Genomic DNA, 27,282 nt, shown 5'->3' with positions numbered 1-27,282 from the left:
CTGATTTATGGTAGTGCACACAGGCACTATATACAGGCGGCTGCTTTGCTCCATGTCAGACACAAAGATAAATTAATACCCACATGGGAGTAAAAGCGCGCATTGCATTCGTCTCATTCTAAAGCCATGAATATATGTATGGGGGCGAGACATGGCCACAGACAAATCTGGTCTCCTAGACTGAAGACCACATGCATATAAACACCCACCTACTCACAAGAGAACAAATGAGAGCGATGCATGCAGCCTCTGCGCTTCACAGTGAAAAACTACCAATCAAGAGTGAAATGTACCTTTACACGGTAAAGAACTAGAAACAAACTAACTAACTGTGATAAATGTCTCAATCATAAATACTTAATAAACAGCCATTATTTAACATTATGCTCATGGGTAAGCACTTTGTCTTAATGGAAGATAATCTGTCTTGTCAGTGGAACAATGAGTGAGCCAACAAAAAGGAAAGATGCCAACAGTAAAGGGACAAAATGATGCCAAATGAGTCACAGGAAGTTGTATATCTTATAGGACAGATATAAACACGACACACAAGGAAACACACACAAAGGAGACTGTAAAAATAGTCTTTACAACTAGAATTTACAAGTGTAAAAATTTTTCTGCTATGTAAAAATCAATGAAACTTAAAGATGTAATTATGGCTCTAAAACAGTAATCTTTTTTTTTGCACCCTTCAGGGAATCCACTCCAGCTGGTATGTTGTTGTCAGTATTACTGGAGTGAATCAATGGAGGTTCAACAGGAGAGGTAGGAAATTTGCTTGGGAAGTGGAGAAGTAGTCAATAAAAAGTAATAAAACTTACCTTTTTGTATCTGGGTACAGGGAGCTACACTCCATCACAACAATTTACAGCATGCAGCCAAGCCATGCAGAGAGAGAAAAGTGTGCATGCAGGATAGAAAAGGTGGAAGAAAGAGCATAAAAACAGAGCATAAGTTTGGAAAACAGACAACACAAAAAACATGATGTAAAAGATAAACAGCATGTGAAAATAAAAGAGAGGAAAGAGAAAGTACCCAGGAGGTTTGACCCATGTTTTTAAAAAAATGTATGTGGAGTTGTGCCCACTGATTTGCCTAAATGCAGATATTTTTATTTTTTTAATCTGTGTGACTCAATCTGAAAGTCAGTACAACCCTAAATTTAGCTGCCATGAAGTGATGGAGTGTTCGGAGGTGTTTCACAGCAAACAAACAAAATGTAAATGCTGTTAGATCAACCCCCAATTTTATCTTCAGAGGATGTCAGAGCAGCATCTTTGTTCTAAATAAATTCTCAGTTGGAAAGTCGTACTCAGTGCCCATAATTTACACGAGAACACATCACACCATTTAAAACAGGAAAATCAACTGAGAGAGAAAAGTTGGAGGTGGAATACATCAGTCAAAAAAACTTAGTGTAACACTTTTGAATGTGTACTGACTAGCACGTAAGAGAGCGACACCACGGGCCAAACAAATAATGAGAATTAATATCATTTCATTAAAAAGTAGCATGTTAATTTGCTGCCTGGGGGTTCAATTAAGTATCCATTTATCTAGTTTAATGCTTCATTTCTGTTTAAGGAGCAACCTCTTGACAAATGCACCCAAAGAAACGAGGCATGAAAAAACTTCTTGTTGAAGATGCCTGCATGTTTGGTGAACAGATTTCTGTTAAATATAGTGGCTAAATAATAACAAAATCACTGATAAATGTAACATTGACTGTTTTATCTTACTTATAAGCAGTATATCAATGCCATTTTTATTCTATTTTAATGAAATACTTTGATTGAAAAATGTGCTTTCTTTAAAATAAATGTAATTTGGTTTGATATTGTATATAATGCAATGACATTCATACATATGATATCCATTCATTTAACAAGCGTGCATTGTAATAGGAATAGTTCAACCACATTTTTTTAAAAATCTGCTATCATTTATTCATGACTTTCTTTTTCCTTCAGAACTCATAAACAGATATTTTGAAGAATGCTCTGAACAGGTAACTGAACAGTTTCGGTTCATTGACTTCCATTATATTTCATTATATTTTTGTCCATATAATGGAAGTCAGTGAAAATCTAAACTGTTCGGTTACAAATATCTATTGAGTTCTGCAGAAAAAAGAAAGTCATGCAGGTTTGTAACCAAACACTTACGGTTCCTATTGACTTACATTGTATTTTTGTCCATATAATGTAAGTCAATGGGAACCAAAACTGTTACCAACAGTCTTCAAAATATATAAAGAAAATCATACAGGTTAGTAATGACATGAGGGTGAATAAATGATGACAGAATAACAATTTTTGGGTGGACTATCCCTTTAAATGTATGGAAGAGACACCCTTTAAATTTGTTTTTAAAAAAATACCCACAACCACAAATCACAGGGTCAAAATGTACATAATGGAAAGATCGTGTTCAATGCGTTCTCAGGAATGTGAGCAGAGGTTGGTGACCTCCTCTCGTTCCAGTGATGATGTGACACAGTCCCCGCTTACATCATAGAGCGAACACTCCTGGTGAGCCCGTGACCCCTGTACATTCAGAGCTAATAAGGATGACCCTTTCGGAGCTGTCAGTTTCACGGAGAGAAAGAGCAGATCACAGACAGGTTACTTTAATTGAGTTGATGGAGGGGGGAGCATCGGGCCGGCGCAGAAAATGGCGATGGGTGAAGCGTGCCGTTGAATTGGGGTCAACCAAAAGAAGGGAGGTTTTCTTTAATGGAGGCTGTGGTTTGAAAAGGCTGCAGTGAACGTTAAGGTCGGAGCAGATGTGTCCTTGTGTGAAACACAATATGGGCAATATGTGCACTGAAATGGATCTTGGAAGGCACCTTTGTGAGGGTGAATGAATGAATGGTTACATTTCTCTTTCTCATCACGTTTGTCTGTTCAGAAGGACGAATGGCCTGGCACTTATTATTCTGACAAATGACTTTGGTAGCGACTTGTAGATGATATACATTTCAGTTTATAACAGTTCCGGTTCTCAAATCTGATTGGCTGAGCGGCATTCTAAGGGTGATGATGCACAGTCCAACAACACTGTTAATATTCAATCCACTTGTCTTGTTCACAACAGTCCAGATCAGAACAGATCAGCAGTGTGCAATGAAAGTGGAGTGGGTTCTGCTTATAATTGGGCTTATTAGTAGTAGGAGTATCATGATTCATGAGCTTAGTAACATGCACTGACACCAAACTCTATAGAGTGAAACTGTTGGGATCTGGAAGTAAAAGTCCCATTTATTTTCTCTATAGCCGAATTGATTTTTAATGATAACTTATAAACCCTTAAAGAAAGACGTGCTGTGGCCAACTAAGTTGTTAATTGATGGTTTATGCTTTTGTTGAAGCCATCAGCCCAATTTATTTAATGTTTAATAGCAGTATTCCATGTGAAAAACTACATTACCCATGATTCTGCAAAGAAATCTCTACCAATCAAAGAATTGCGACCACAAAATTACGGTAACGAAGCACTGCAAATGACGTACAGTAATATAGTCTGTCTCCCTACGCTCTGAAACTACTTAAATATTTGTATATATTGCATATTTTGCAATCAATCTAAAATATATTGTTTCTATATAATAAACATCTTCAAATCAATAGTTTTATATTTCTCCAATTTAAATTCAATTGTCATTTTCAATATTTAGGATTGTAGGGCACTTAAAATAAAGTCGGAACATGTCGCACAACAAAGTCATTTTATTTACAGGCTGTAAATTTGATTCAATCACAGAGTGATGCTAAAGTGATGTAAGCAGGAGTAATCTCCATATAAATACCAGTAGGAAAATTCCTGGTAAGGCAAATGTTTTTTTTGTGATGGTTCTGCTCTGATTACAAATACCCCATTATCTGTATTTCTGGATGTGTAAAGCCCTGTAATCCCCAGTGCATGTCTCTGGATCGGCGCTTATCACGGAATACCAACACATTCACCCCGACACCCCGTCTCGGCTCATATCCAACCACCTGCAACTCTCATTCCACAAAACATTACTTTTTGTATTGATCTTCTGGTGATATTAGATACGGCCAGGTCATTCTAACCATGTTTGCCACACATGCTACTCACAGTCTGATCCTTTCAAGAACGGCCAATAGGAGCCAGATTTAAAAGACTGCAGAATATGCGCTGTCCGTGGTCCTGAGCTATATTCTGACTTTGCCAAATGAATTAAGTGAACAGAAAGATTGGGTTGGAAACTAGTTGTTTTTATAGCCCAAATCTGATGCCAATCAAGCCAAAATCAAAATACTGTTGCTCACTTACTATAAAATACTATGTTTTTTGAAGTGATGACTGTGGTAATTATTCAGCACACTAAAACAGTTTAGATTTATTTAATTTTTAGTCTCTTATGCCCACCAAGGCTGAATTTATTTGATCAAAAATACAGTAAAACCAGAAATATTGTGAAATATTATTATAATTTAAAATAGCTGTTTTATATTTTAAAATGTAATTTATTCCTGTGATGCAAAGCTAAATTTTCAGCATCATTACTCCAGTCTTCAGTGTCACATGATCCTTCAGAAATCATTCTAATATGCTGATTTCCTGCTCAAGAAATATTTTTTATTATCAGTTGCAAACAGTTGTGCTGCTTCAAATTTTTGTATGATACATTTCTTAAGGATTCTTTGATAAATAGGAAGTTCAAAAGAGCAGCATTTATTTGAAAACATTAAACATGTTTTTTAGCCACTTTTGATCCTTATAACTTACAAGTCAAAATTTATTTAAAAAAAATTAAATTAAATTAAACCGACATGAATTCTAGAACAGATATTCAGATCAAGATCCACTCAAAACATGCTATAATTAGCAAAAAATGTGTGCGAAACAAGACATTTATGTTTGACAAATGTCTTGCCCCAGCACTGTCCGTGGTCCTGAACAACTTTAGTATGCTAGTCCAAGCTATTTTTTCCCATACCAAATGAATTCAGTGAAATGAAAGATGATGTGCACAATATCTCTCTTTTACCTACAGCGATTCCCTGATCTGTTTATGTAATGGCCATGGCTCTGGTAATTCATACAATCCTCTCTTTAGACTGCGCAAAAATGTCAGTGTTGTGATTGAGGCTTGTCAGACTGATGGCTGCCATGACACGACGGATCAGGTTCTTCAGAGAACAGCGCTTCAGAAGAGCCAGCTGACAGCGGGAGGGTGATTGACGGCAGAGCTTAAGTGTTCTACGCCAGCATCTGTTTCCACGGCTCTTTATAAAAGAACAGCATGGAATCAGTCAGGGAACTGTGTCCTCAGCTAGATCTACAAAAACAAAATCATTTATCTTTATTGCAGTGTCTTGAGTTACATTTATAAATGCTAATTTGTTCATAATGGGTTGAAAATATGTCAGTATCTATGTTGATCAAATTTGATCCCAAGTTCGGAAAAACATTCAACCAAAAATCAAGCAAAGCACAAATGACTGTCTGAAGCAAGTTGTGCAGAACCAAACTTATTACAATAAACTCTGGTTCACTTTACTTTGATTAAAATATGGTGGTCTGTATATGTCATTTGTTTTGTGCGTAAAGTAAGCATGAATATATACTATAAATCTGTGAACAAAAAGCTGAAAATACAGACGAGCTCAAAGATATCTAGTCTACTAGGTGCATCAAAAGATTATCTTTCAAAGATTTGACAGCACAAACCTTGCAATGCTGGCTAGATCTTCCTTTCAAATTCTAACTGTAGTAGCCAGGTGTCTTAAAAACATGGCTGTTCCCTGTTGGACTTCTTTGCATCATGACATTTGTAAATTGCATAAAGCCAGTCAATTAGACCGGAATTGCCAATCTGATTGGAATAGGAATGTCCGCCAGCACTGCTGTATATTGCCAGCTTTGTGCAATATGCATGAGACGGTCTGTGAATGGACTGTGGGCGGTCTGTGGGTGTGCCGTCTGTGGCTGAGGCGAGTGTAAAGCTAAACACACACGGCAGCGATTAAATCGGCAGTTAGCCAAGTTGCTGTACTTTTGGTCGCAGACTTTGTCATGTAGCCAATGGTTACGCTCATCTTGCTAACTCTTTTATTTTCACGCACTGTAAGCACTGTTTTAACACTTGATTTACTAAAGGTTTATCACAAAACATGCTCATTTGCTTGCAAAATTTAGTTTACCACTTGTTTTCCACAGCCAGTTTTAGAGTTATGTTAATTGCATCAAACAAATAGTGCTGAGTTTTGTAAATAAGTTTATAATGAGCCTATTATACATAAATGAGGCATTTTTGTGCTGAAGAGAATAATAGTGCCTTAAATTCACGGTAAATTGATATTTGAGACCATTCAGCCTAGTGATGATTTTGCAAATGAATAAGATGCAAATGTTTGTGCTGGAAGGATGATGCATTTGTGTAGGCCAACTCCCAGAAATGATAATTTTACCATTTCTGGTTCCATTGTTCTTATGTCAAAGGATTTTTTGGTTAAATGCCTGAAGGCTGTGGTGAACTTAAGCTCAAGACATTTTTACGTTTGTTGTGTTGTGTTTATGTTGATTTTGTAAAAGCTTTTATGTGTCTTGAAAAAGGCATTTGCTAATAAGTGGCTAAATGGGACTACAGAGGTTGGGAATATTAAACGCGATTACGCCGAACAGGAAAACTCATCTACTCAACTAGTCACATTTACAGCCTCACTGTTTATAATTCTGCTCTTGCAAAGTATTCTAAACTTTCAGGCAAACTGTTCTTTAAAAACTGAAAGAGTTGTCGAAAACTTTTTTTTGACTTTTTACTGATTCTATTTAGGCTTCAAAATTCATAAAAGTTGTCTTCATTTGTGAAATGAGATGATTATCATGACGAGCAATATTTGTAAGAATCCTAAACATTTGTTGGTAATAATCCAAACGCTAATGGAAAAATCCAGGGTGATGCTTCAGACTGACCACAGAAGCTCTGGACTCTATAGCAAATTTCATTGGCCTTGGACCGCCCTAAGAGCCGTCTGAACGACATGTAAAGCAACCAATCACAGTTTGTTTTGTTCAGCGTCATGTTTAGGGGCGTGGAAATGTAAAGTCAATGTCCCTACAATAACAGTGTGCAACTTCCCAAAATTGAAAAAAATAATTGGATCACTAAGGAATCCTTCCAAGTTTTGGCAAAGGGTCGGCCAGGCTTGGACAATAATACTCTTCCCATATCGGAAAACAAGTTAAAGTACTTTAAGTGCCTCAAGCAAAAGGTTTGGTGTCACAATGGCTTTGTTTACAGGCGGACCTTAAAGAACACAACACACACGATTCCCAGAAATCCTGTAGAATTCAACCAATCAGATAACTCAGTGTTTCCCAAATTGTGTGGCTTATGCATCAGACATTCAGCCAACATGATGTCAGAGGCTGAGACTAGGGTGATTTGCAGGTTGGTCTACAAAAATACATCATCACTACAGGGCTCTATACTATAAGAGTATGGCTGTAACCCCGGCATCATGGCCAAATTTGCCCCTTGGCCTCTATATATTATGGCCTCCTAATCATCCCCATATACTGATTAGCTTAATCACTATGTACCAGTAAGCTGGTGTGTGGTGGGCGTTCTGGCGCAATATGGCTGCCGTCACATCATCCAAGCGGATTCTGCACATTGGTGGTGGTTGAGGAGATTCCCCCTTCCATGTAAAAGCGATTTGAGTACCCAGAAAAGCACTAAATAAATGTAACAAATTATTATTATTATTATTATACTGCTTGCAAAAGTGGAGCAACTGGTTGGTGAATTCACCCCAGACAGAGAGCAGATACTGGAACATATGACCTTCAATTGTTTGATTAGCATAACTGGGCTACTGGCTTTCCTCACTAAAAGCATTTAAACGGCTCTGTAAGATGTGTGTTGAATGACATTGAAGGTAGTTTCTAAGCTTTTCTTTATTACGTGGAATGGGATGGTACATGCTGTGCCTCTTAATAGAGGTTTAGTGAGAGATCAATAGCAACACATTAAAGTACTGTTCTCTGCTCGTGCCTATATGACCCGCGATCAATCATGCTCTTGAGTGTGTATGTGTGGATTTTCCTATAGATATAATGTATAACTGGGCATAGCCCACTATTTGATTAGACTCTAAATTATTCAACATGGACACCAGACGGCAGAGGTCGAGCAATTCTTACAAAGTCAAACAACATCCTCTCTTCAGAGGAAAAACTAATTCCACCGACACTCATCATTACCTTCTGCTTAGTGTTTGTCCACTTATTCATTGAAGAGTTTTGGATGACTGAGTACTTCATAATTCAACAGCAAGGCTTATCTGCATAATGTTGATAAGGGGCCAAACAATATAGGACAACCGTAATTAAATATTAACAGCCTGTAGTCTAATGGAAGTTGTTGCTGGTCCTGTACGAGTGCTGGGTTTATTCTGGAAGCTCTGCGCTTTTCCTCCACATTCAGAGATGAGCCAACAGAAAGCAGATCAAAGAAGCAAGAGTCAGTGACTGCCACTGAAAGCCCGTCTTTGATCCCGTGAAACTCTTTGTGACTCTTTACACCTGTAAGCCGTATGAGGGTGTTTCTTCAACTATGGGCACTTTTGCCCCTTTAGACTTTTAGAAAAAAACCCTCTTTAAACACTTTTCCCACTTTCACTGCTTTAATGTGTCTACTAACAATGACCAGCGGTGGACAAACATGAAGCATCACTGGAGAATTGTGTCTTTTTGTAAACATTTAATCCAGTGTCATTTCCATCACTTCTCAAATTACATTGTTGACTAAATTCATAGCTAGCATTTTAGGTATCCCAAATATACACAATTAAATCATACTTTTATGCTTTTATGCACAAAACGAGACAAGACGAGAGCGCAGAACGTTTCATTAATTTATGTGAAATTCTTTTGAAAAACGAAGGCTGTCAATTCTAAAATCAAATCAACATCAAATACAAAATTATCTTTGAATAATGCACGAGATATCATAACACTGTAAACACTAGAATAGCTTTTAAATCATTAATTTACCCTCTACCACATTTTAAATATCTCAGACATTTTTCCTGAATCCTGGTTCATTTGCCTCTCTGGTCCAGACCTAAGGACAGACATGAACCAGTAGACCCAGATTCTTTATTTAAAGGCCCTTCTTGGTCATGCATGAGGATTTTAAGTTAAGGCTGTGCCATGTAAACTTGTAAATCAGAGTGGAAACACTGTTCTACTTCAGCTCTCAGGGAATTGGGAAATGATTCAGTATAAAGTGCCCTAAGGAGACTGGTGTTACTGATGGGAATTGCACATTCTCAGTCTGGGAACACTAGTTATCAGAGAACACTAAATGGGACTCATTTGCCTTATAGGTTCGTCCCGCTTGTGCAGTTACGAGAAAAAAACTGAGAATAACTTCAACAACACTTGAGCTAATGCACAGTAGATGAATGGCTGGGATGCTTTTCCTAAGAGCATAATCACATTCTATGTTTTATATACTGCAAAACAAAGAGGCAGAGCCATTTTTGTTCAATAAAGATGGCATCTCAGTTGCACAATAGCATTATCAAAGAGCACAGCAAACAAACAGCAGTGCTGACCGGTATCTAACCCCAGTGCATAGCTCACTTGAAGCCACCTGTTATTTTTCAATTACCAGGTGCCGGGTACATTTGGCTTTGATGTGGCCACAATCCAAAAATGCTGTCTTCCCGGATATACAATGGATGTGTTGTACGTTCAGCGCTACAATAAAGTAGCAGTGTTTTTCTTTCTTTTTTTTGTTCCGAGGAAGGAACAAAAAGCAATTGCCCGGAGCATAATTTGTAAACAATGAATGTTGGCACAGTAACTATAAATACAAGGTTGTTCGTTTTATTCTGTAATTTCCCTGTTATTTCCCAAAGGGTTTTAGAAAACAGTTGATACAGCAACAATGCCAATATTACAAATTAATTTGACGTCTACACCTGTGTACTCATTTCACACAGTGTTGAAATAACAGGAAATGACACCTATTGCATCAATAACTGGATTTCTTTCTGTATGTTCAAAAGGCACTGCCATAACACAAGGGGTTTGTAGATGGTTGCAAGAGCATTGCTATGCAGTTGCTAAGGGGCACAGAGTGTTTTTTATCATGTCACTATGTGGTCACTAGGGTGTTCAGAGTGGTTGCTAGGCTATAACCCACTGCACTTAAACAAAAGAGCTTAGTCTCTATGACATTCTGGCTTCTCTAGATATGACTAAAGTTTCTTCTTCAATGCAAGTCTATGGGATTGTTTTTCCCTATGGGACCGGTTTTCATCATCTGCCATTTGAAAACAAAAAAATAGAAAGATTCTGATATTACTTCAAAACGTAATAGCACACAAACCACATGGTATTTGGTACAATTCATGTACCATTGTGCAGCATAAGCAACGCAGCAAAAGTGTATGCTAAAGTCTAAATTACACTACAGTTCAACAGTTGAGTAATATTGTGAAATATAATTGCAAAATAACTGTTTTAAAAATGTCATTTATTCCTACTGTAGATGTCAAAGCTGAATTTTCAGCATCTTTATTCCAGTCTTTAGTGTCACATGACCCTTCAAATATGCTGATTTGCTGCTCAATAAACACTTTTGATTATTATCAATGTTGAGAACAGTTGTGCTGCTTAAGTTTATCTGGAAAACGTGATACATTTGAGCAAAGCTGAAAAGAACAGCATTTATTTTGAAATAGAAATCTTTTGTAATACTACTATAAATGTCATTACTGTCATTTTTTTAATCAATTTAATGCATCTTTGCTGAATAAAAGTATTCATTTCTTATTAAAAAAAAATAGTATTGACCCCAAACTTTTGAATGGTAAATGTAATTGCTAATTACCCAGTAAAGAGTAAATGAGCATAATGAAATAATGTAAATGATGTGTTTTTATATCTAGAGGCTAAACAAATGGAAATGAGTGTAGAGAACTGTAGGCGTCCTGTTCCTACAAAATCACACAATACCATATACAGTTGGCAATGCTTTAGTGCCTCTCACTTTGGCTCCATAATAGCTGATTTGAATAGCAGTGTTAATCTGAGGTGTAAAATGAGGAGAGTAAGACAATGAGGCTTGTGTTTCTCCAGAGGATATCTGTGCTTGCCAGCAATGACTGCTGCCCTTTCTATTTACCTTTATGAAGGGCTTCACCACAGATCCAACAGGCGACAAAGCAGTCTTATGATTAGCCTCTCTCTTTAAAAAGACAGAGAATTTAACGGTTCTGGCTCTGACTCCAATTTGACTTAATGACTGTGGTTCTTTAAAGGGTTAGTTCACTCAAAACATTTTAATCCCATAATTTACTCACCCTCAAGCCATCCTTGGTGAATATGACTTTCTTCTTTCAGCCAAACACAATCATATATATATATATATATATTTTAATGGGAGTGAATAGAGTTTTTGAAGTCCAAAAAAGCGTATCCATCCATCAAAAAAGTAATCCATATGGCTCCAGTGGGTTAATAAAGACCTTCTTGAAGCAAAGCGAGGCGTATTTGTACAAAAAATATCTATAACTTTATAAACTATAATCACTGGCTTACGGTACCGGCCGTACGCGAGTCTAGTTCCGGTGGAAGTGTGACCTCTGACCCGACAAAGAAATATAATAATTAAATGTAAAATAACACTATAGTGTTCACTGTATAAATTAAATATAGTTTACTCGTTGTTAAAGCTGTGTTTTGTTGTTTGATTAACATTAATGACACAGAAAGCAGCAGGTAAATTTGTCTACAGTCACTTTAAGACCTAATGCACGGATCCAATATATTGATACACATCTGATTACATGCGTAACTGACTGTGTTTACAGTACGTGAATACTAACCAAGGCGGGCATTTGACATAATTTTGTGTGTATGTGTCCGTTCAATTGCAAGAAGATGCGAAAGAGGAATCAAATCTGTGTTTGTGCTCTATCTGAAACACACTACTCTTGTGTGGGCGTCTCGGGTGTGTGGAGCTGTGCGCACAGATAATAGTGATCTTTTGCCTCTTCTTGTGCTGAACAGGTTTAAAACCACTTGAATGTGTAAATTGGTAAGACAAAACACGTGCAAATTATAAACTTTCACTCTATGGTGGTTAAACTTCGCAATTGACCGTTCGCAAAACCCCGCCCTTGAACGGTTCTCGTCCAATCCTAGCTCAGCAACTGTAACTAAGGAGAAGGACCTCCATCAAACATTCCGATTTCAGCAAGATAGTGAAACGATGCGCCTATGGCAGTGAGGTCTGCACGGGCTTAAAACTTGCTGTATTTTATGATTGCTTTCAACTATTATTAAAAAATAGGCTACATGTACAAACACCGTTTCACTACGGCACTGCGGCCCCCTCATCAGTCAGCAAACAAGAGAAAAAAAAGAGAAAAAGCACATACTTACTAATTACGAAACTTTGATGTGGTTGAACAGGTACACAGTCACAAATTCCTCTGGAACTCAACTTCAAAACAAAGTTCGCGCAGTTGCACAACTATTTACACAAATATATCCTTCTCAGTAGGCTACGAGTTATGAATGAAGAGAACAGCATCGAGAGTTGATGGTTTCAGCGCGTCCTCTGATTGCAGTGTTGTGACTGAAATAGCGCGCGCGGGAGCACATGCACAAAACAGTTTTGTAAAATTATACATAATTTTTATTTGATCATATATCATTTTACAAAACTGTTTTGCGCTATTCTGTCTATATTTCTGTCGTGCCCTGGAGGACATGTCTGCTGCATTACTCCAAAACCAATCACTTAATGTATAGATCTCAACCCAGCCATGGCTATGGTTCACAATTGTTTGACGGGCGTAGTAACAATAACTAAGGGGCGTGGCTTTTGCGAACGGTCAATTGATATTGCAATTGGTTTCATACTTCGCCATCCGCCTTTTTGTCGGACAAAGCAGTCATTATAGTTAGTAGATTAACATGGGAGAATTTGAACTTGAAAAACGGAGTGTACTGACGCCTTTCCGCGGTTAAAACAACACTTCTTCTGATGTTTATTCATGTTTATTTGATGCTATAAATTTACTAGAAGGAAGATATGATTGGTTCACGAGCAGCTTTAACTGATGCTCTACAGCGATCTGACAGACACATTAAAGAGCCACAAAACGGTATTTATTGTTTAACTTTCTTTTAAAAAAATGACCAAATTTGAAAGGTGAGACTTTGTTTAATATGTTAAATATCAAAAGTAACCGAAAATTAATCTGGTCTGTCCTGTACTGTCAGCGTGTTGTCAGTCTCGTCTCTGCTCCGCGATGGTTTTCTCACTGCGTGAGAACATGGTGTGGCATGAGAGCGGCGTAGCTTGTCGGGCATAGCGACAGTAACTAAGGTGGGGGGGCGGGTCTTTGCGAATGGTCCACAAATCACGTGCGTGATTGGGTTCAAACACAGGTTTCAAACTAAGTTGTGAACAAATCTCTGTTCTGTGCCTTTCAGGGTTAATCAATATCGTTTTCAAACCAAGCCCAGGCAAGGTTGATTGTTTGAGCCTTATGTCATAATTGAAAGTGTAACGAAGTAGTAGAATAGGAAAAGAAATTGATGTGCAGGCAGGTGTTTGCTTTACAGAGTGATTAGATGTCAGCAAGGGTGACATTTGAGTGCTTAGTGTTAGACAGAATGAGAGAAGTGCAAGAAAGTCGCCCAGAGACCCAATCTCATCCCACAGGTATGAGCGGTGAGCACACTTCTGAGAGAGAGCCCTCCGCTATAGAGAGAGGCACACAGACGCTCATGCAGTGCATTTTAACTGAACAGACACAGGCAAGATTTTTGGTGGAAATCCTTCTCTCTTTCATTGCTGCTAGTGATTACACTGGCTGACGAGAGCAATTATAGTACAATCTGTTGATTACCTCGCTGTGAGAAATGCTCTTTATCTTTGGAATAACATGCACTGATAAATCGACTTTACGAAAGCCCTGTATAATTAGGCTGGTTTAGGGTCAAACCCTCCAGACGTATTTTTAGCTATATATGGATACACAGCGCAGCCCTTCAGTAAGGTAACTGACAGATATTCAATAGGTCAAATAAATGTAACCTTTCATTGCACAAAACTGTCGTAATTCTCCAAAAAGAGGGAATATGCATTATAATGGGATCTTCTCAGAAGTCTGACATCACAACTTTACCTCAGTAATCTACCAGACTGTCTTAACCTATCATTATTTAAAACCCAAATTATTATCATTAAATAAAACGGTAACAATTTACAATAAGGTTCATTAGTTAACATTAGTTAACTACCTTAGTTAACATGAACTAAGAATGAACAATACTTCAGCATTTATTAATAGTAAATTTTAATTTGAACATTTACTAATACTTTATTAAAATCAAAGGTTGTATTTGTTAACATTAGTTAATGCACTTTGAAATAACATGAACAAACAATGAACAGCTGTTTTTTTTAACTAAGGGTGCGTTCACACCTGCCTCATTTAGTTCGGTTGAATCGCACTAGAGTTCGTTGTCCCCCTTGGTGCGGTTCGTTTGGGCAGGTGTGAATGGAGCAATCGCACTCGGGTGCGCACCAAAAGCGGAGCAAACAAGCGTACCAAGACCTCCTCGGAGAGGTGGTCTCGATACGCTTTCAAACGAACTCTGGAGCGGTTCGTTTGTGGTGAGAACATGATCCGACCTTGAACAGACCCAACTGCCAAATAACTGCGCATTTTTGGACTAAACCAGCTGCCGTAGTCAGCTGCGCTGTGTATTATGTCAATGTTTAGCAACATTAATGCACGCGTTGCCTCCTCCTGAAGTGACTCGCTGCGTGCATTGCATAAAACATTATTTTCAAGCCGCATTCTCGCTTCATTCTAAAATGTTATTGTTTGCCTAAAGTGGTGTAGACAAACTAATATAATAAACTATGACCAGGGATACAATCAGCCCACAAAGTCGTTTCTCCATAGTAAAAAGCGGCGTGTTGGTACAGAGGTAACGTGTGAGAAACCGCATTAGAAACGGGAAAAAGGAGAGAGAGTGTAAGAGAGATTGCTTGTAGCATATTGCTGGAGGGACAAAGCCGGGCTAGTCTGAATACTAAGCAAAACCGACAGCAGCAGATGCTAGCAGCAGTCTGTCGTCAGGGGAAATGCCTCCCACACGACAACACAGAAAAGAGCACAGGCAAACACAGGCCAAAGGAATCCCCTTAGAGCACATCATACCCTGTTACAAAGAGGACTGGGCAAAATCGCTCACTTTATAGACCATATAAAAGGCGGGCTAGAAGGAGGGAAGAGTTTTATGAAGTAGCCCACTAGCCTCAAAATACTTGGATATTTGCATTAGTCTCACATGCTCATTCCTGAGGCGGGTTCTTGCTTCTTACCTTGGCTTTGTTGATAGTGCAGTGCAGAGCATTGTTCTCCTGATCATACAGAAGGCTGAAGTCCAGAGTGCCGAGCGTAGCTGCGAGGAAACAGACATAAAAACATCAACAAAACAGTTCATCTACAGGGCACACCACAGCACATACTGTATGCAATAGCAATTAGCAAGCTGTTCAAACCATATTTTGCTCCTCCAGAGACCATCTGATGTCAACTGTACACAAAAAGGCAAAGAGCTTTCTCAATCTGGCAAGCTTTAATTTGAATTTGATTGGTTATCAGGGATGCACATGTTTTTACATAATACCAAACTGCTACAATGAGCACTTCTGATCTGTTGGGTTTAGTTTGAGGTACTTAGTAATTTATTAGTAATTTAACTAGATATCAACAAGCAGAACTGTAAATTTCACTTTGAGTTACACTACCGTTGAAAGGTTTGGGGTCAGTAAGATTAAAAATACTTTTATTCAAAAGGCGCTTAAAACTCATTAAAAGTGACAATAAAAGGCATATATATATATATATATATTTTTTTAATCTATTTCAAATCAATTACACTCTTTCTATCTTTCTATTCATCAAAGAATTTCCACAAAAACATTAAGCTGCACAATGGTTTTAAGCATTGATATTAATAAGAATTGTTTCTTGAGCAGCACATCAACATATTAAATCATGTGACACTGAAGACTGGAGTAATGATGCTGACAATTCAGCTGTCATCACAAGAATAATTATATTAAAAATATATTTAAAGGTACACTGTGTAGTTTTTTTAAGTAGCTAAAAGCAATGTCTTTATGTCCTCATTGGTGTAGAATTACCTCTGCCAATGATCTGACTTATTTTCTTAAGCGAAAAATTTCTTATCTTTATTTACATGGGACGGGAAAGAGGCTTCCATGCCGTTCCGCCATCTTGAAAAACTATAATAGCAGAGAGGGACAAAAAGCACTAGCTACCTCAACGCGTTTTCGTACAGAGCCAGCCTCACGCGAATGAAACGGACAAGGAGATCAGTGAGAGGCGCACGCTTGTCACTGCCCCGGCAAATTTGAAAGGCTGCACTGCACGGTACTTCATACTTATGCTGAGCCACAGGAGAAGGAATCTTGTCGCCAAAAAAGCAAAAAAAAATATTTAAAAAGGAAACGTGACCGGCGAATTAAAAAAATCCCAGGTGGAAAGAGCTAATGAAGAAGAAAGACTTTGAAAGGGAAGTTGCCTGCTTTCTTCTCGACAGGTAAGTCAATGTTATGGTCTAAATTACAAGCTTTTTTTCATTGCTTGGTTGTGTAATTCATTATATATGCAGCATAACAGTAGAACATGTATAGTTCAACTCGATGAAGTGCTATTGGAAGACGTTGTCATAGCTTCTTGGTACATAACGGCTACCGTAGTTGCAACACGCATTTGAAAAAGCAAGGCGCTAGAGAGCACTTATTCGTTTGAATGCAAAATACAATTTCACCGCTAGATGGGAGAAATTCCTACACATTGTACCTTTAAATAAAAAAAAAAATGTCTGTTTTTTATCAAATAAATGCCACCATAGTAAGCACAAGAGACCCCCCACCCCAACATGAAAAAAACCCACATTTTATAGACCTCAAGCTTTTGAACAATAATGTGTCTGCGAAATTGGTTTAGTTGAAAATAAACATTTTCCACTAATTTCAGTGTCAGAACAACAGTTCACATAGACTGCTGCAACATTATTTGAATTAACTTTAATGTTCACCAGTCTATGGTTATACCAATGATTTAAAATTTACCTAGCCCTAAAACAATACAAACTGTCAATTTTGAAAGACATTTTTGATCTTTCAAATTGATCTTTCCTATTTAAGTGACTATTCTTCACCAGAATGAGCTGCAAAGTAGATTTGATTGCGACAGTCAGACGTCCGGTTATTTGAAACTAAAAAGGCTGTGATTTCCTGAAATTGAGTGAGATACAAAGAAAAAGAATGAGAGAATTTTTCCTTTTCTCTTTAGAATTTTTGGACCTTTCCTATTTCTACTAAGTGTAAAGTCAATACTCCAGTAGGGTCACGGCTCTGAAAGTGAACCTCCCTGCTGATTCTGCCTCGTATGAATGCGGTCATGAGAATCTGAGTCACATCTCATATGGACTCCTAGCAGGTGGCCTTCAGCTCCATTCTGCAGAGAGCATCTTGAGTTCAAGGGCATTAGACTAGGGATGTCACCATCATGGTTTTTGTGCCCCCGATCCGAGTAATTGAGCAAAATAATTGCAACAACAACAACAAAAAAGGCTATTTTAAATAGCAATTTTTACCCAATTTTAAAAATTGTTTATCTGGATATCACCATGTTCACAGTTGTTTCGTTTTTTTTTTTTTTTTTTTACAGGGACCAGATGAGAGACCACTGGAGTACTGCTGACTTAAACATTCACATGATTCTCTGTACATGTAGGGCTACATGGTAAAATGAAAAATCAAACAACATGGAAATGACAGGTATGTATGACACCTATGTTTCAGGAATGGCACAAAGGTGTGATCAGTGTGTTCAATAATGTGATTTTTTGTCCTTTTTTGTGTATCTTTGGATTATGTTGTGTTGTAAATAAATCCCCAAAAGCCATTATTTTTTAAATGCAGTCATTCTTTGTGCCTCATAATGATAGGCCCTGAGAGCTCCTAATAGGGCCATTATGGGAGGGTCTTTGTCTTTCTCAGGTGTGAAACACTTCAATATATTGAATATATATACAAATCAATATATTGTCTTATCTGAATGAGTATGCAGGATGATTTTCACATAGTTTTGAAGCAAATATTCTAGGCTACATGTCATGATACAATTTTCAAAAATCTTGTGAAGAAATAGCCAGTATGGGTATTATCACCTTATTCCAGTGACAACTTTTTTCTCCCCCACAAACCACGCATAAACACCATTATATCAAAACCACAAACTTTTACATACATGCTGCTGATATACTATTGTAGCAGAGTTTGTGCTGAATATAGTGTAATAAGACTTTAGCCATGAAAATGTCACAAGTAACAGAAATAAGTGCAAATTTTAGAGCATGTCAGAACACCTCCAGGACCCAGAAAACACCTCAGACCCCAGAGGGTTAAAGAAAACTGTAGAATGTTTTGGATTCCTTGAAAATCAACTATTAAACACGTTTAAAGATGAACACAGTTTTCAGAGAAAGGGAAGCTAATGTTCATTCTAAAAATCATAATTTGTATTGTATGTGCATCAGTGTTTATATGTGAGCAAAAGAAAATAGGATTGAGAGAGCGAGACAAAACTCTGGTTTAGTGGGTTGGGTGGAATGAACCCAACTGGAAAGATTTTGACCGAATATCTTAAATGAGGATGAAAGCAGCCCCAAACAGTTTACAATAATAATATTAATAATAAAATCCTCACAATACATAATTTTTATATTTACTATTATTGTCTGTTTCTATGGTTACAGCACGGCTGTCACAGGGATTGACTGCCTTTTCCTGTGCATACAGACATTATTCGATTCACTCCTGTTGGCTTTTGTATGTACGAAACAATTTGAGTCACAGCTGTTGGTAAATACTGACTGTCTGAATGCAACTATCGAAGAATAACGAGAGAAGGAAAGAAAAATGTGTGGTAGAATGTAAAATAGAAGGGTAGCAGAATTATCCATCTATTAGCATTAACTTCAGGCCATGCTGCTATATGTTCACATCCGCTGAAGAGCAGCATTACACAAGCTCACTCAACCTGTAATCATACACACACCCATCACTTAGTTTCCCACTCTGGACCACTTTACACTTCAACAATGTCCACCTGAAGTGCATTTTCCATCGGCAAATTTCGATTGAGAGGGAAGGCCAAGCTGCAAAAACACACCTTGACAGCCCTCAGCATTTCTGGCCTAAAAGGTTTCATATGATCTACATGAACCAGAATGACTTCATATCAAGGATGATTTCCCTGAAGGATGAAACACAACCTTACAAATGAGAAGTCTAACATTGAGATTGCTTTGATCTCAACAAAGTTATTCTACATTTTTGTCCTCAACGCAGCAAATTGAAGTAATGAGCTTGCTTGCCGGTGAACAGTCTTCTGGGATTATGTTTCCCTGTGGTTAGCTGCCAGTTTCCCAGCTTTTCAGGACAGACTGCATTATGGCCTCTGCCAGTATAGCGGAAGGAAACAAACAGCACGGGAATTAGCGAGAACCAAAATCGTATCCACTCTATCCTTGCCGGTTCTGTTATTTTGGGCTGGTCACATGACCATAGATTGGGCTCGTCTTCACTGCTGCCGTTTAAACTCTGAATTGGATGACGTGGTAATTAAGTGGAGGAATCAATGAGGATATAAATGTGGACTTAAGAGTCATTATAATTTAATACTCTATTAATTTGCGAAGACTGTAATGATTCACTAACCTTATGATTTTTTTTTTCTGCTGGATAATAAAATAAGGGGAAAAAAGCCTGTATTGAATGAACAATCTGAGCCATATCTATCTAATCCAAAAGCGTGTGGGCGGAGTGTTGAATTTTTCTGATTGGTGTTTTGAAAACTCCCTTTATCGTCTTTCTTTTCCTTTCTTTAAAAAAAAATATTTATCCTGTTGTACAGCACAATGGCCAACTACTGTCGCTTTTATTGTGCCATATAAATAAAAGTTGATTGATTGATGTAGGTACTGTTCTTTACTAATAGTAATATAATTCTGGGTAACTTTATGGCTTATCTGGAGTGTGGAGCCTGTGATTGCTTAGTTTTGATATATGAGTGACATGAAAGTCCAGTAATGGTCTTTTGCTTACTCGGAGGAACTCATTTGTCTTCTCATCTTCTGCAAAACCCCCACACATAGACCTCACATTGCCACTCATTTATGACCAGACACTCTGCCACCTCTCATTACATCCACCTCAATTACGGCCAGTAGAAATATTAGATTTGATGGGCTCTGGTCTCCTCCATTGTATCCGAGGAGATGGCAATATTGTCAGCACACAGTATATGTTATTGTAAACCTGAGAGTCCCTGGTAGAGAATGGCTGGGCTTGAGAGCTGGTATTTGCAGTCTCATGAACAACAGTCCACATAGCACGTTCTATCATAAAACAAACTAGAAAGCCATCAGAGTTCAAGGCTCAGGGATGGTTTGGATTTCACAGGAAGATATAATATAAGCTGACATGAAGGGGATGCAGTCCACAGAAAAGTCCTGGAGTTCAGATTACACACATACCTACATGCAACTGACTATTTGCTCTCTTTATGCTGTACACAAATATACGGCCTAACATGAGATAATCTTTCATTTAATAGTGATTTGTAATTACAGACTGGAAGTGTGTGATGGTTCCTGTTATATATTTCTTTCTAATGGAAAATGTGTGACAAGTTTATTTCATTTAGACATATTACATTTAAAAAAAAAATAGTTTTGACCTTTACTGCAAATGATAAGCCAAACAATACAAAACGCATCCACACAGAAAGAAAGATCAATCATTATCCTGCGTTTGAAATGAATTTCTGCTGTTTTTTCATTATCGCTCATGTTCACCAGGGTATTCTTACAAGCCTCTAAAATTTCCCTGGTCTTCTCAAATTGATTAATTTCACTTTCACGGAATTCAGAGAGGAGATTCATGTTGATGAGATTTAAAATACGCAACTGCCGACAATCATTGCAAGTTCATCTTTAAAGATTCCTTTCATTTGTGTGGTCAACTCAAATAACAGCATAACAGCACAGGGAATTACACAGTACACTTTCTGAAGAAGATATGAGTGAATGGCGTTTGCTGCAAAACTGACCAGCACAATGCTAAGGGTTCTGGGTAAATTCTGGCCATTTACCGCTTAAGAAGTTTACCCTACTATGTCCACGTACACAATTGTAACGTTTCAGGAGTGACAACTGCTATTAAATATGGGAACGAATCCCCCAAATTATCGTTCTGCGTGTGTATGGAACACGACTCACTCCTGAAATTGCGATGATTGACAGCATGTTATTCATAGCAAAGTTCTGGCGTATTGCGTGTTTGGTATCCACTATTTTTGATAAAAGTAATGTTACAGCGACCAAAGTCAATTTACAAAAAAGCATTTGGATTTATCTCGGTTTTAGTATGGCCTTGTTCTTGTTCACAGTTTTTCCAACAAGGTCTGGCAATATGAATGAGTCAAAGCTTGTACCACTTTCCCTGTGATTTTTTTGCACTGCAAACATACAGAAGAGAAACACATCTCTGATGCACGTTTAAATATGTCATTAACAACTACAAGTTCGGTCCGTACACACGGCGTATAATTATTTTTAAATGCGATTGTCACTACCTGCATTGTTTTGGAGTTAAATCGGTTGTAGTGGTTGTCACTCTCGTAAATTACTGAGCTGTGTGTGTACAGAATGGGATTAAGTACTAAAAGGTGACCTGACAACTGAATTTAACTGCAGTGTGTATGTGGCCTATGACGACTTCCGCTTCTGAGAATGCCGGAAATGTGAAAAGGGCACATTGAACATAAAAAGTCATTTGTAAAGAAAAATAAAAAAACAACAACAACAAAATAACAACTCTGTCCAATTCAGTGGAAAGATTCTTAGAATGATTAAAACATTAAAAACTTCCATCTAAATCCCTTTTCGGACGGGATTAGTTTAACATGGATAGGTGTCCAAGTGACACGGACAATGTCAGTAAAGATTATGGCGACTTTTACCTTCTGTAAAAAGGTCCGGAAAAAATGACCTTGAGTAATACTAATCCTGTGCGAATAGACCAGCTGTAAATCTGTACGTAAATATTCCACCATTTCCAGTTTAAAATAAGTTTTCCACGTTTTTTTTAAAGCATGGAGGCGCTTGAAAAAGCATTCAGTTGCGTTCTAGACGGTGGGACAAGTCTGTGGCAAAACTCAAGTGTATTCCAATTCAAAAAGATAATTGAAAGCACTTCTTTTAGCTTTAGCTTTAGCTTTTAGAATCAAATCAGAATTAAATTAATTTAATTAACAAATCGTTCGATCAGACCTAACTGTTATATATAGGTTATTATATATATAGATTATATGTGTTTGCGCGTGTGGTGACGGCGGTGCGTAAATCGAGTTGCTCCTCCCACTTCTGCTAGTTTTACTGAGATTTCTTATCCCGTGCGAATTGTCCATTAATATTACAGACGTCCTGTGGTAAAATTACTTTACTCCATCTACCCTTAAAACTAATCCTGTCCGAACAGGGCTTAAGAATGCACAACGTTTTTTGTTTACATTTTTTGTAATGCATTATTTTGACGTTACATTTTTTAACATTAATTCAATTATGAAGATATGTATTAGAGAGAGAGAGAGAGAGAGAGAGAGAGAGAGAGAGAGAGAGAGAGAGAGAGAGAGAGAGAGAGAGAGAGAGAGAGAGAGAGAGAGAGAGAGAGAGAGAGAGAGAGAGAGAGAGAGAGAGGGAGAGAGGGAGAGAGATTTGATTTGTGACAGGGTCCCACTGTGAGTTCAGTCAGGCATCCATTAGTCTTGCTCTCTCTATCAACACCCTGAGAGACAAAGGTCTGCTCAAAGGCTCCAACGATTTTTCTTATTGATGGCGAGGGCAGCGCAGGAGATGAACAGCAAATAACTGAATTAAACAGTACGGATGAGACACTATAGTGAGATTGTCTTTTTTATGATACATGTTGCCACATGTTGGGTATTCATGAGTCTATGAAGAAACATGTATTGCTCATGAACACAAAAACAACTACTCTACAGACAGCAAGCTAGCCATATGGACACAGAAAGGAAGCGGCCAATCCTTGCCATAATACCACCTCTTATCTCTTGGACGTGCTAGCGATCAGTGTCCTTGTCATGTAATTGCCCTACCAGAATGGATGGACTGACAGGCACTTTGATGAAAGGTTAGATATGTGCTCGGGCTGTAAGATAGGCCGGACACAGCTATGGTGTGACTGATCAGAGGAGAAACACGTCTACGGATGCATTCTGCACACAAAACCGCCCGAGCTACAAGACAAATAGGACGTTTGAATCTGGTTAGATGGCTTTCTAGGAATCTGGGTGCACAGGTTATCATCACTTCACCTGGATATGAAGCTGTGTTTGTTTTAATTTTTTAAATGTTTGTTAAAGAAGTCTCTTATGCAAATCTGTATTTACTTGAGCAAAAATACAGTACAACTGTGAAATATTACTACAATTTAAAATAACTATTTTAATATTGTAATTTATTCCTGTGATCAAAGCTGAATTTTCAGCATCATTACTCCAGTCTTCAGTGTCACATGATCCTTCAGAAATCATTCTAATATGATGATGCTGCTCAAGAAACATTTCTTATCAATGTTGGAAACCGTTGAGCTGCTTCATATTTTTGGTGGAAACAGATGACAGATTGTTCAAAAGAAACAGAAATATTTTTTAACATGTAAAAGTCTTTACTGTCACTTTTAAAATCTATTTAATGCTAAATAAAAGTATAATTTTTTTAAAATTAATAAATAAAAATCGTACTGACCCTGAACAGAATGGGATTGAATGGGATATAATTTTAATAGGATGGGATGTCACCTGTCTCTTCTCTGATGACATGTTTACTGGCATGAGGGCGGGGCAATCTGTCACTCACATGAGATCGACCAAAAACAAACCACAACCATCCAAAGTACCAATCAATTCCCCATTGACAAAATGAAGTCCCACCCCACATTTTAGCTTGTTCGTGAAGCAGTTTCACTCGGATAAACATCACAATAGAGAAAAGAGTATCACAACTTCTGATTCACTCAGACTTTAAAACAAGACTGCTTGTATTAGGCAACTGATTGAGTCTTCATCTCATGTGAGTGTACATGACACCAACACATTAACGTACTAGGATTTCTCCCAAAGTGTGATGGCCAGGATATATGCCACACAATTCTTATACATTAATTTAGCATTGATCAATAAATAAAAGGACATTACTATATTGGTTTGGTTTAAGATCTTTATTTGTCATTGTACTGAGTGCATGGGCTTAAGGTTAAAACATTAAAAACAGTTACAATTCCTCTTTGGCTAAAATGTGATTTTTAAAACCATAGCTAAAAAGTTCATTTTGTAATTAAGATGACTTGAAATGTTTAGTGCCTGGTGTGTTGTAGGAATGGACCAGCGTGACAAAGAGATTCAAACAGGAAGTTGATCTGTTTTATGGGAATTAAAGGAAATGAGACTGTACCAACTTTGATGTATTAGAAAGGACATAGGAACATGTGATGTCTTGATCAATGTGATTTGTGTTTAATAGAATTCTTTTTACATTAACTAAAATGTATCCATGACTTTAAATTCAGTTAAAGGTATTGTGTTCATTCCAGGGTTTGTGTTGTTACTGTTGTGAACATTTGTATGGTTTTGTTTCCCCTTATTGTTTTCATGGTGCTGGCCACCTTCTATAAATTCAGTGTATGTTTGGTCTAGTGAGAGTCTTGTTACTTATTCTACCCTGGAAAGGTGAAGCTGATTTTGGCCCTCTGTCAGTTTGAGAGGCTCAAGCATAATTATGTCATTTTTGAATACTGGATATTTCCTGTGATGTAACCTGAATGGATTATAATTTATGGATCTTTTTTATAACTGTAACAATTTTTGCCTTTTTCCTCTCTAATGAGGCTTGATCACTTTTTATCTTGCGTAAGCAAGATTCAATAAAGACTGTCACAATTGAAGACCCCTTTGCTCCCTGTTTTGTGGCGATGGACTCATTTTTTTGTTGTGATTTGCTAAGGATCATGGCAGATCCATCACACAGTACTATATATTTCTTTGTAAATGTGTTAAACCTTCATGAAGAGAAGGAAATTACAGATGCCCCATTCAATAAAAAGGGAATTGGAATATAGGGGAGGCAGAATATGCAATATATAAAAACAAAACAACAAAGAAACAAACTGTGGACTTCCTGTACTTCTTGGAGAAAACTTGAAATTGAAAACGCCTGAGGCAACGGTGGTGCTCTAAAATATCCAGAGCATCATTTATAATGGCTTCTGTGTGGCATCTTGTTTATTGTATTGTTTTGTTGATGGGCTACATATGAAGGTCTCTAAGAAATGTCCAGGTTCCTCATTTTAGACACAAACTGTGGGAGTGAAAGTGCAATTCGGTTATCTAGACTGCTCATAGAGAGAAAATGAAATTGTTTCTATCAGTTGCTGCTTAAAATGTTAATGAATATTTTATTGCTATATGTATGTGAATTACTGATACATCCCACTTGAATGAATAGAAGTTCATACTGACATAATGGGACACACAAAACATAGACATCCATCTGCCTTTTCCTAGGGATGAAAAAACGCCTAATTTTCTACTGCAAAGTTTGTATTTGAGTGAAGAAGAGACGGTCAAGGAACAGCAGACACATTCTTCTGTTGTCTGAAGCGTGTCTGCGGTCTTCTGTCCTCCATCGAGGAATTGATGCGTCCCCACGGCCTGCACTGCTGATAGAGGTCTAATACTAAACGTCTCGGGAAGGGCAGACCAATGAATCAAAGAATGACATAAGATCGTCTGCCAAGAATAAAGAGAGAGTGGGATCCCATAGGAAAGAAAAAGGACTATATATTTCAATTGTTTTTACGAAGCAGAAACGAGACAAAAGAGCAAATGAGACATTTCGCCGAAGTATGACTTCCAGAGTTTTAGAAGAAATCTTAAAGTCATGACAATACTCAGATTGGCAAACATAACATCTGCATTTCAATATGAACATTTCTCGTTAACCTTTTCCCTGACCAAATGATCTGGGCTATCTGCAGCTAATCTGGATTTGCTTTTGTGATGGTACTAGCATAAAACCGTTGGAAACTATTTAGACACTTATCAAAAGAGATTTCCACAAACAGTATATAGAAGTTATATTTGTGAAATAATCAGTAATTATTGTTAGATTTACATAACTATTAATAATTACAATAATTCATAAATATGAATAATTACAAAGTCACACATCTTCCAATTTTTTTTCTGTTTTCTGCACAGCCATTTGAGGGCTGATTCTGTTGTAAAGTTGCTTTAAAAAAAAAAAAAGTCTATTATTTGTTGTCTCAATCATTTCAAATCGATAATTTTTGCAAAACTATAAAAACGTCCCTATACATACAATTCACTTCAGTTTCTGGCTGAAATGAACACTAGTGGCAGTGAAAGTTTTATTCCTTTGTACACAATTTATGATTATCGAATTATTGAGACTTATTTTCCTGCGGTTCCTTGCACAATACTATGCTATGACTTCAATGATTCACCATTAATATTATTTTTTCTGCTATTTTTGCCTTTATTTTGATAGTCTAGTTATAGAGAGGACATGAAGTGAAGTGGGAGAGAGAGCGGGATGGGATCGGGAAAGGATGACGAGCTGGGACTCGAGCTTGCTACATGTCGAAGTGTTGGCTATTGGCTCCAACGATTCACCATTGTTTATAAACAATTTTTTTTAAATGTTTGACTCACATAAGCAGTTGGTAGCTCATCTCATGCAGCATTGCACTTGCAATGCAGAGCGAGGTACGAGTTCTGTGAAACATGGGTCACGACAACCGATAAAGAGATCAAAGACTTGTAGAAACATGCTAAAATGGCATGGATGCTTCAACAAATGTGTTTTGTTGGGTAGGTTAAGGGTAGGAGGTACGTTATTTTCAAACGCGATAAAGCCTTTTAAACCTCACTGAACATTTCACGTTGAAAGTGTTCAAAGTGCAATATCATTTTTCAGAAATGTCACACTTTTTTTTCCTCAATGAGCCTGGGTTGTTCACTTCAGGTAACCCCGACTGGTATGAAAAACAAAAACTGT

At 37.5% G+C, this 27,282-nt stretch overlaps 1 protein-coding gene across 3 annotated transcripts in view; it reads right to left on the bottom strand.

Annotated features, from left to right (window-relative positions):
* Positions 1-27,282, bottom strand: part of doc2b (double C2-like domains, beta) — a 256,275-nt gene that overhangs the window by 49,738 nt on the left and 179,255 nt on the right. For 2 of the 3 annotated variants that reach the window (XM_079608667.1, XM_079608668.1), the window contains exon 10: positions 15,404-15,483. In XM_079608667.1, coding sequence (XP_079464793.1) covers positions 15,404-15,483 — 80 coding nt within the window. Of the gene's footprint in view, positions 1-824; positions 849-15,403; positions 15,484-27,282 lie in introns of all 3 variants that reach the window. The other variant, XM_079608666.1, reaches the window with a different exon arrangement.

This window comes from Phoxinus phoxinus (assembly GCF_949152265.1).
Source record: "Phoxinus phoxinus genome assembly, chromosome: 3".
In the NCBI taxonomy this organism is placed as follows: Eukaryota; Metazoa; Chordata; class Actinopteri; order Cypriniformes; family Leuciscidae; genus Phoxinus; species Phoxinus phoxinus.
The sequence above is the reverse complement of the archived record's forward strand: the minus strand, read 5'-3'. Positions and strand labels throughout refer to the sequence as shown.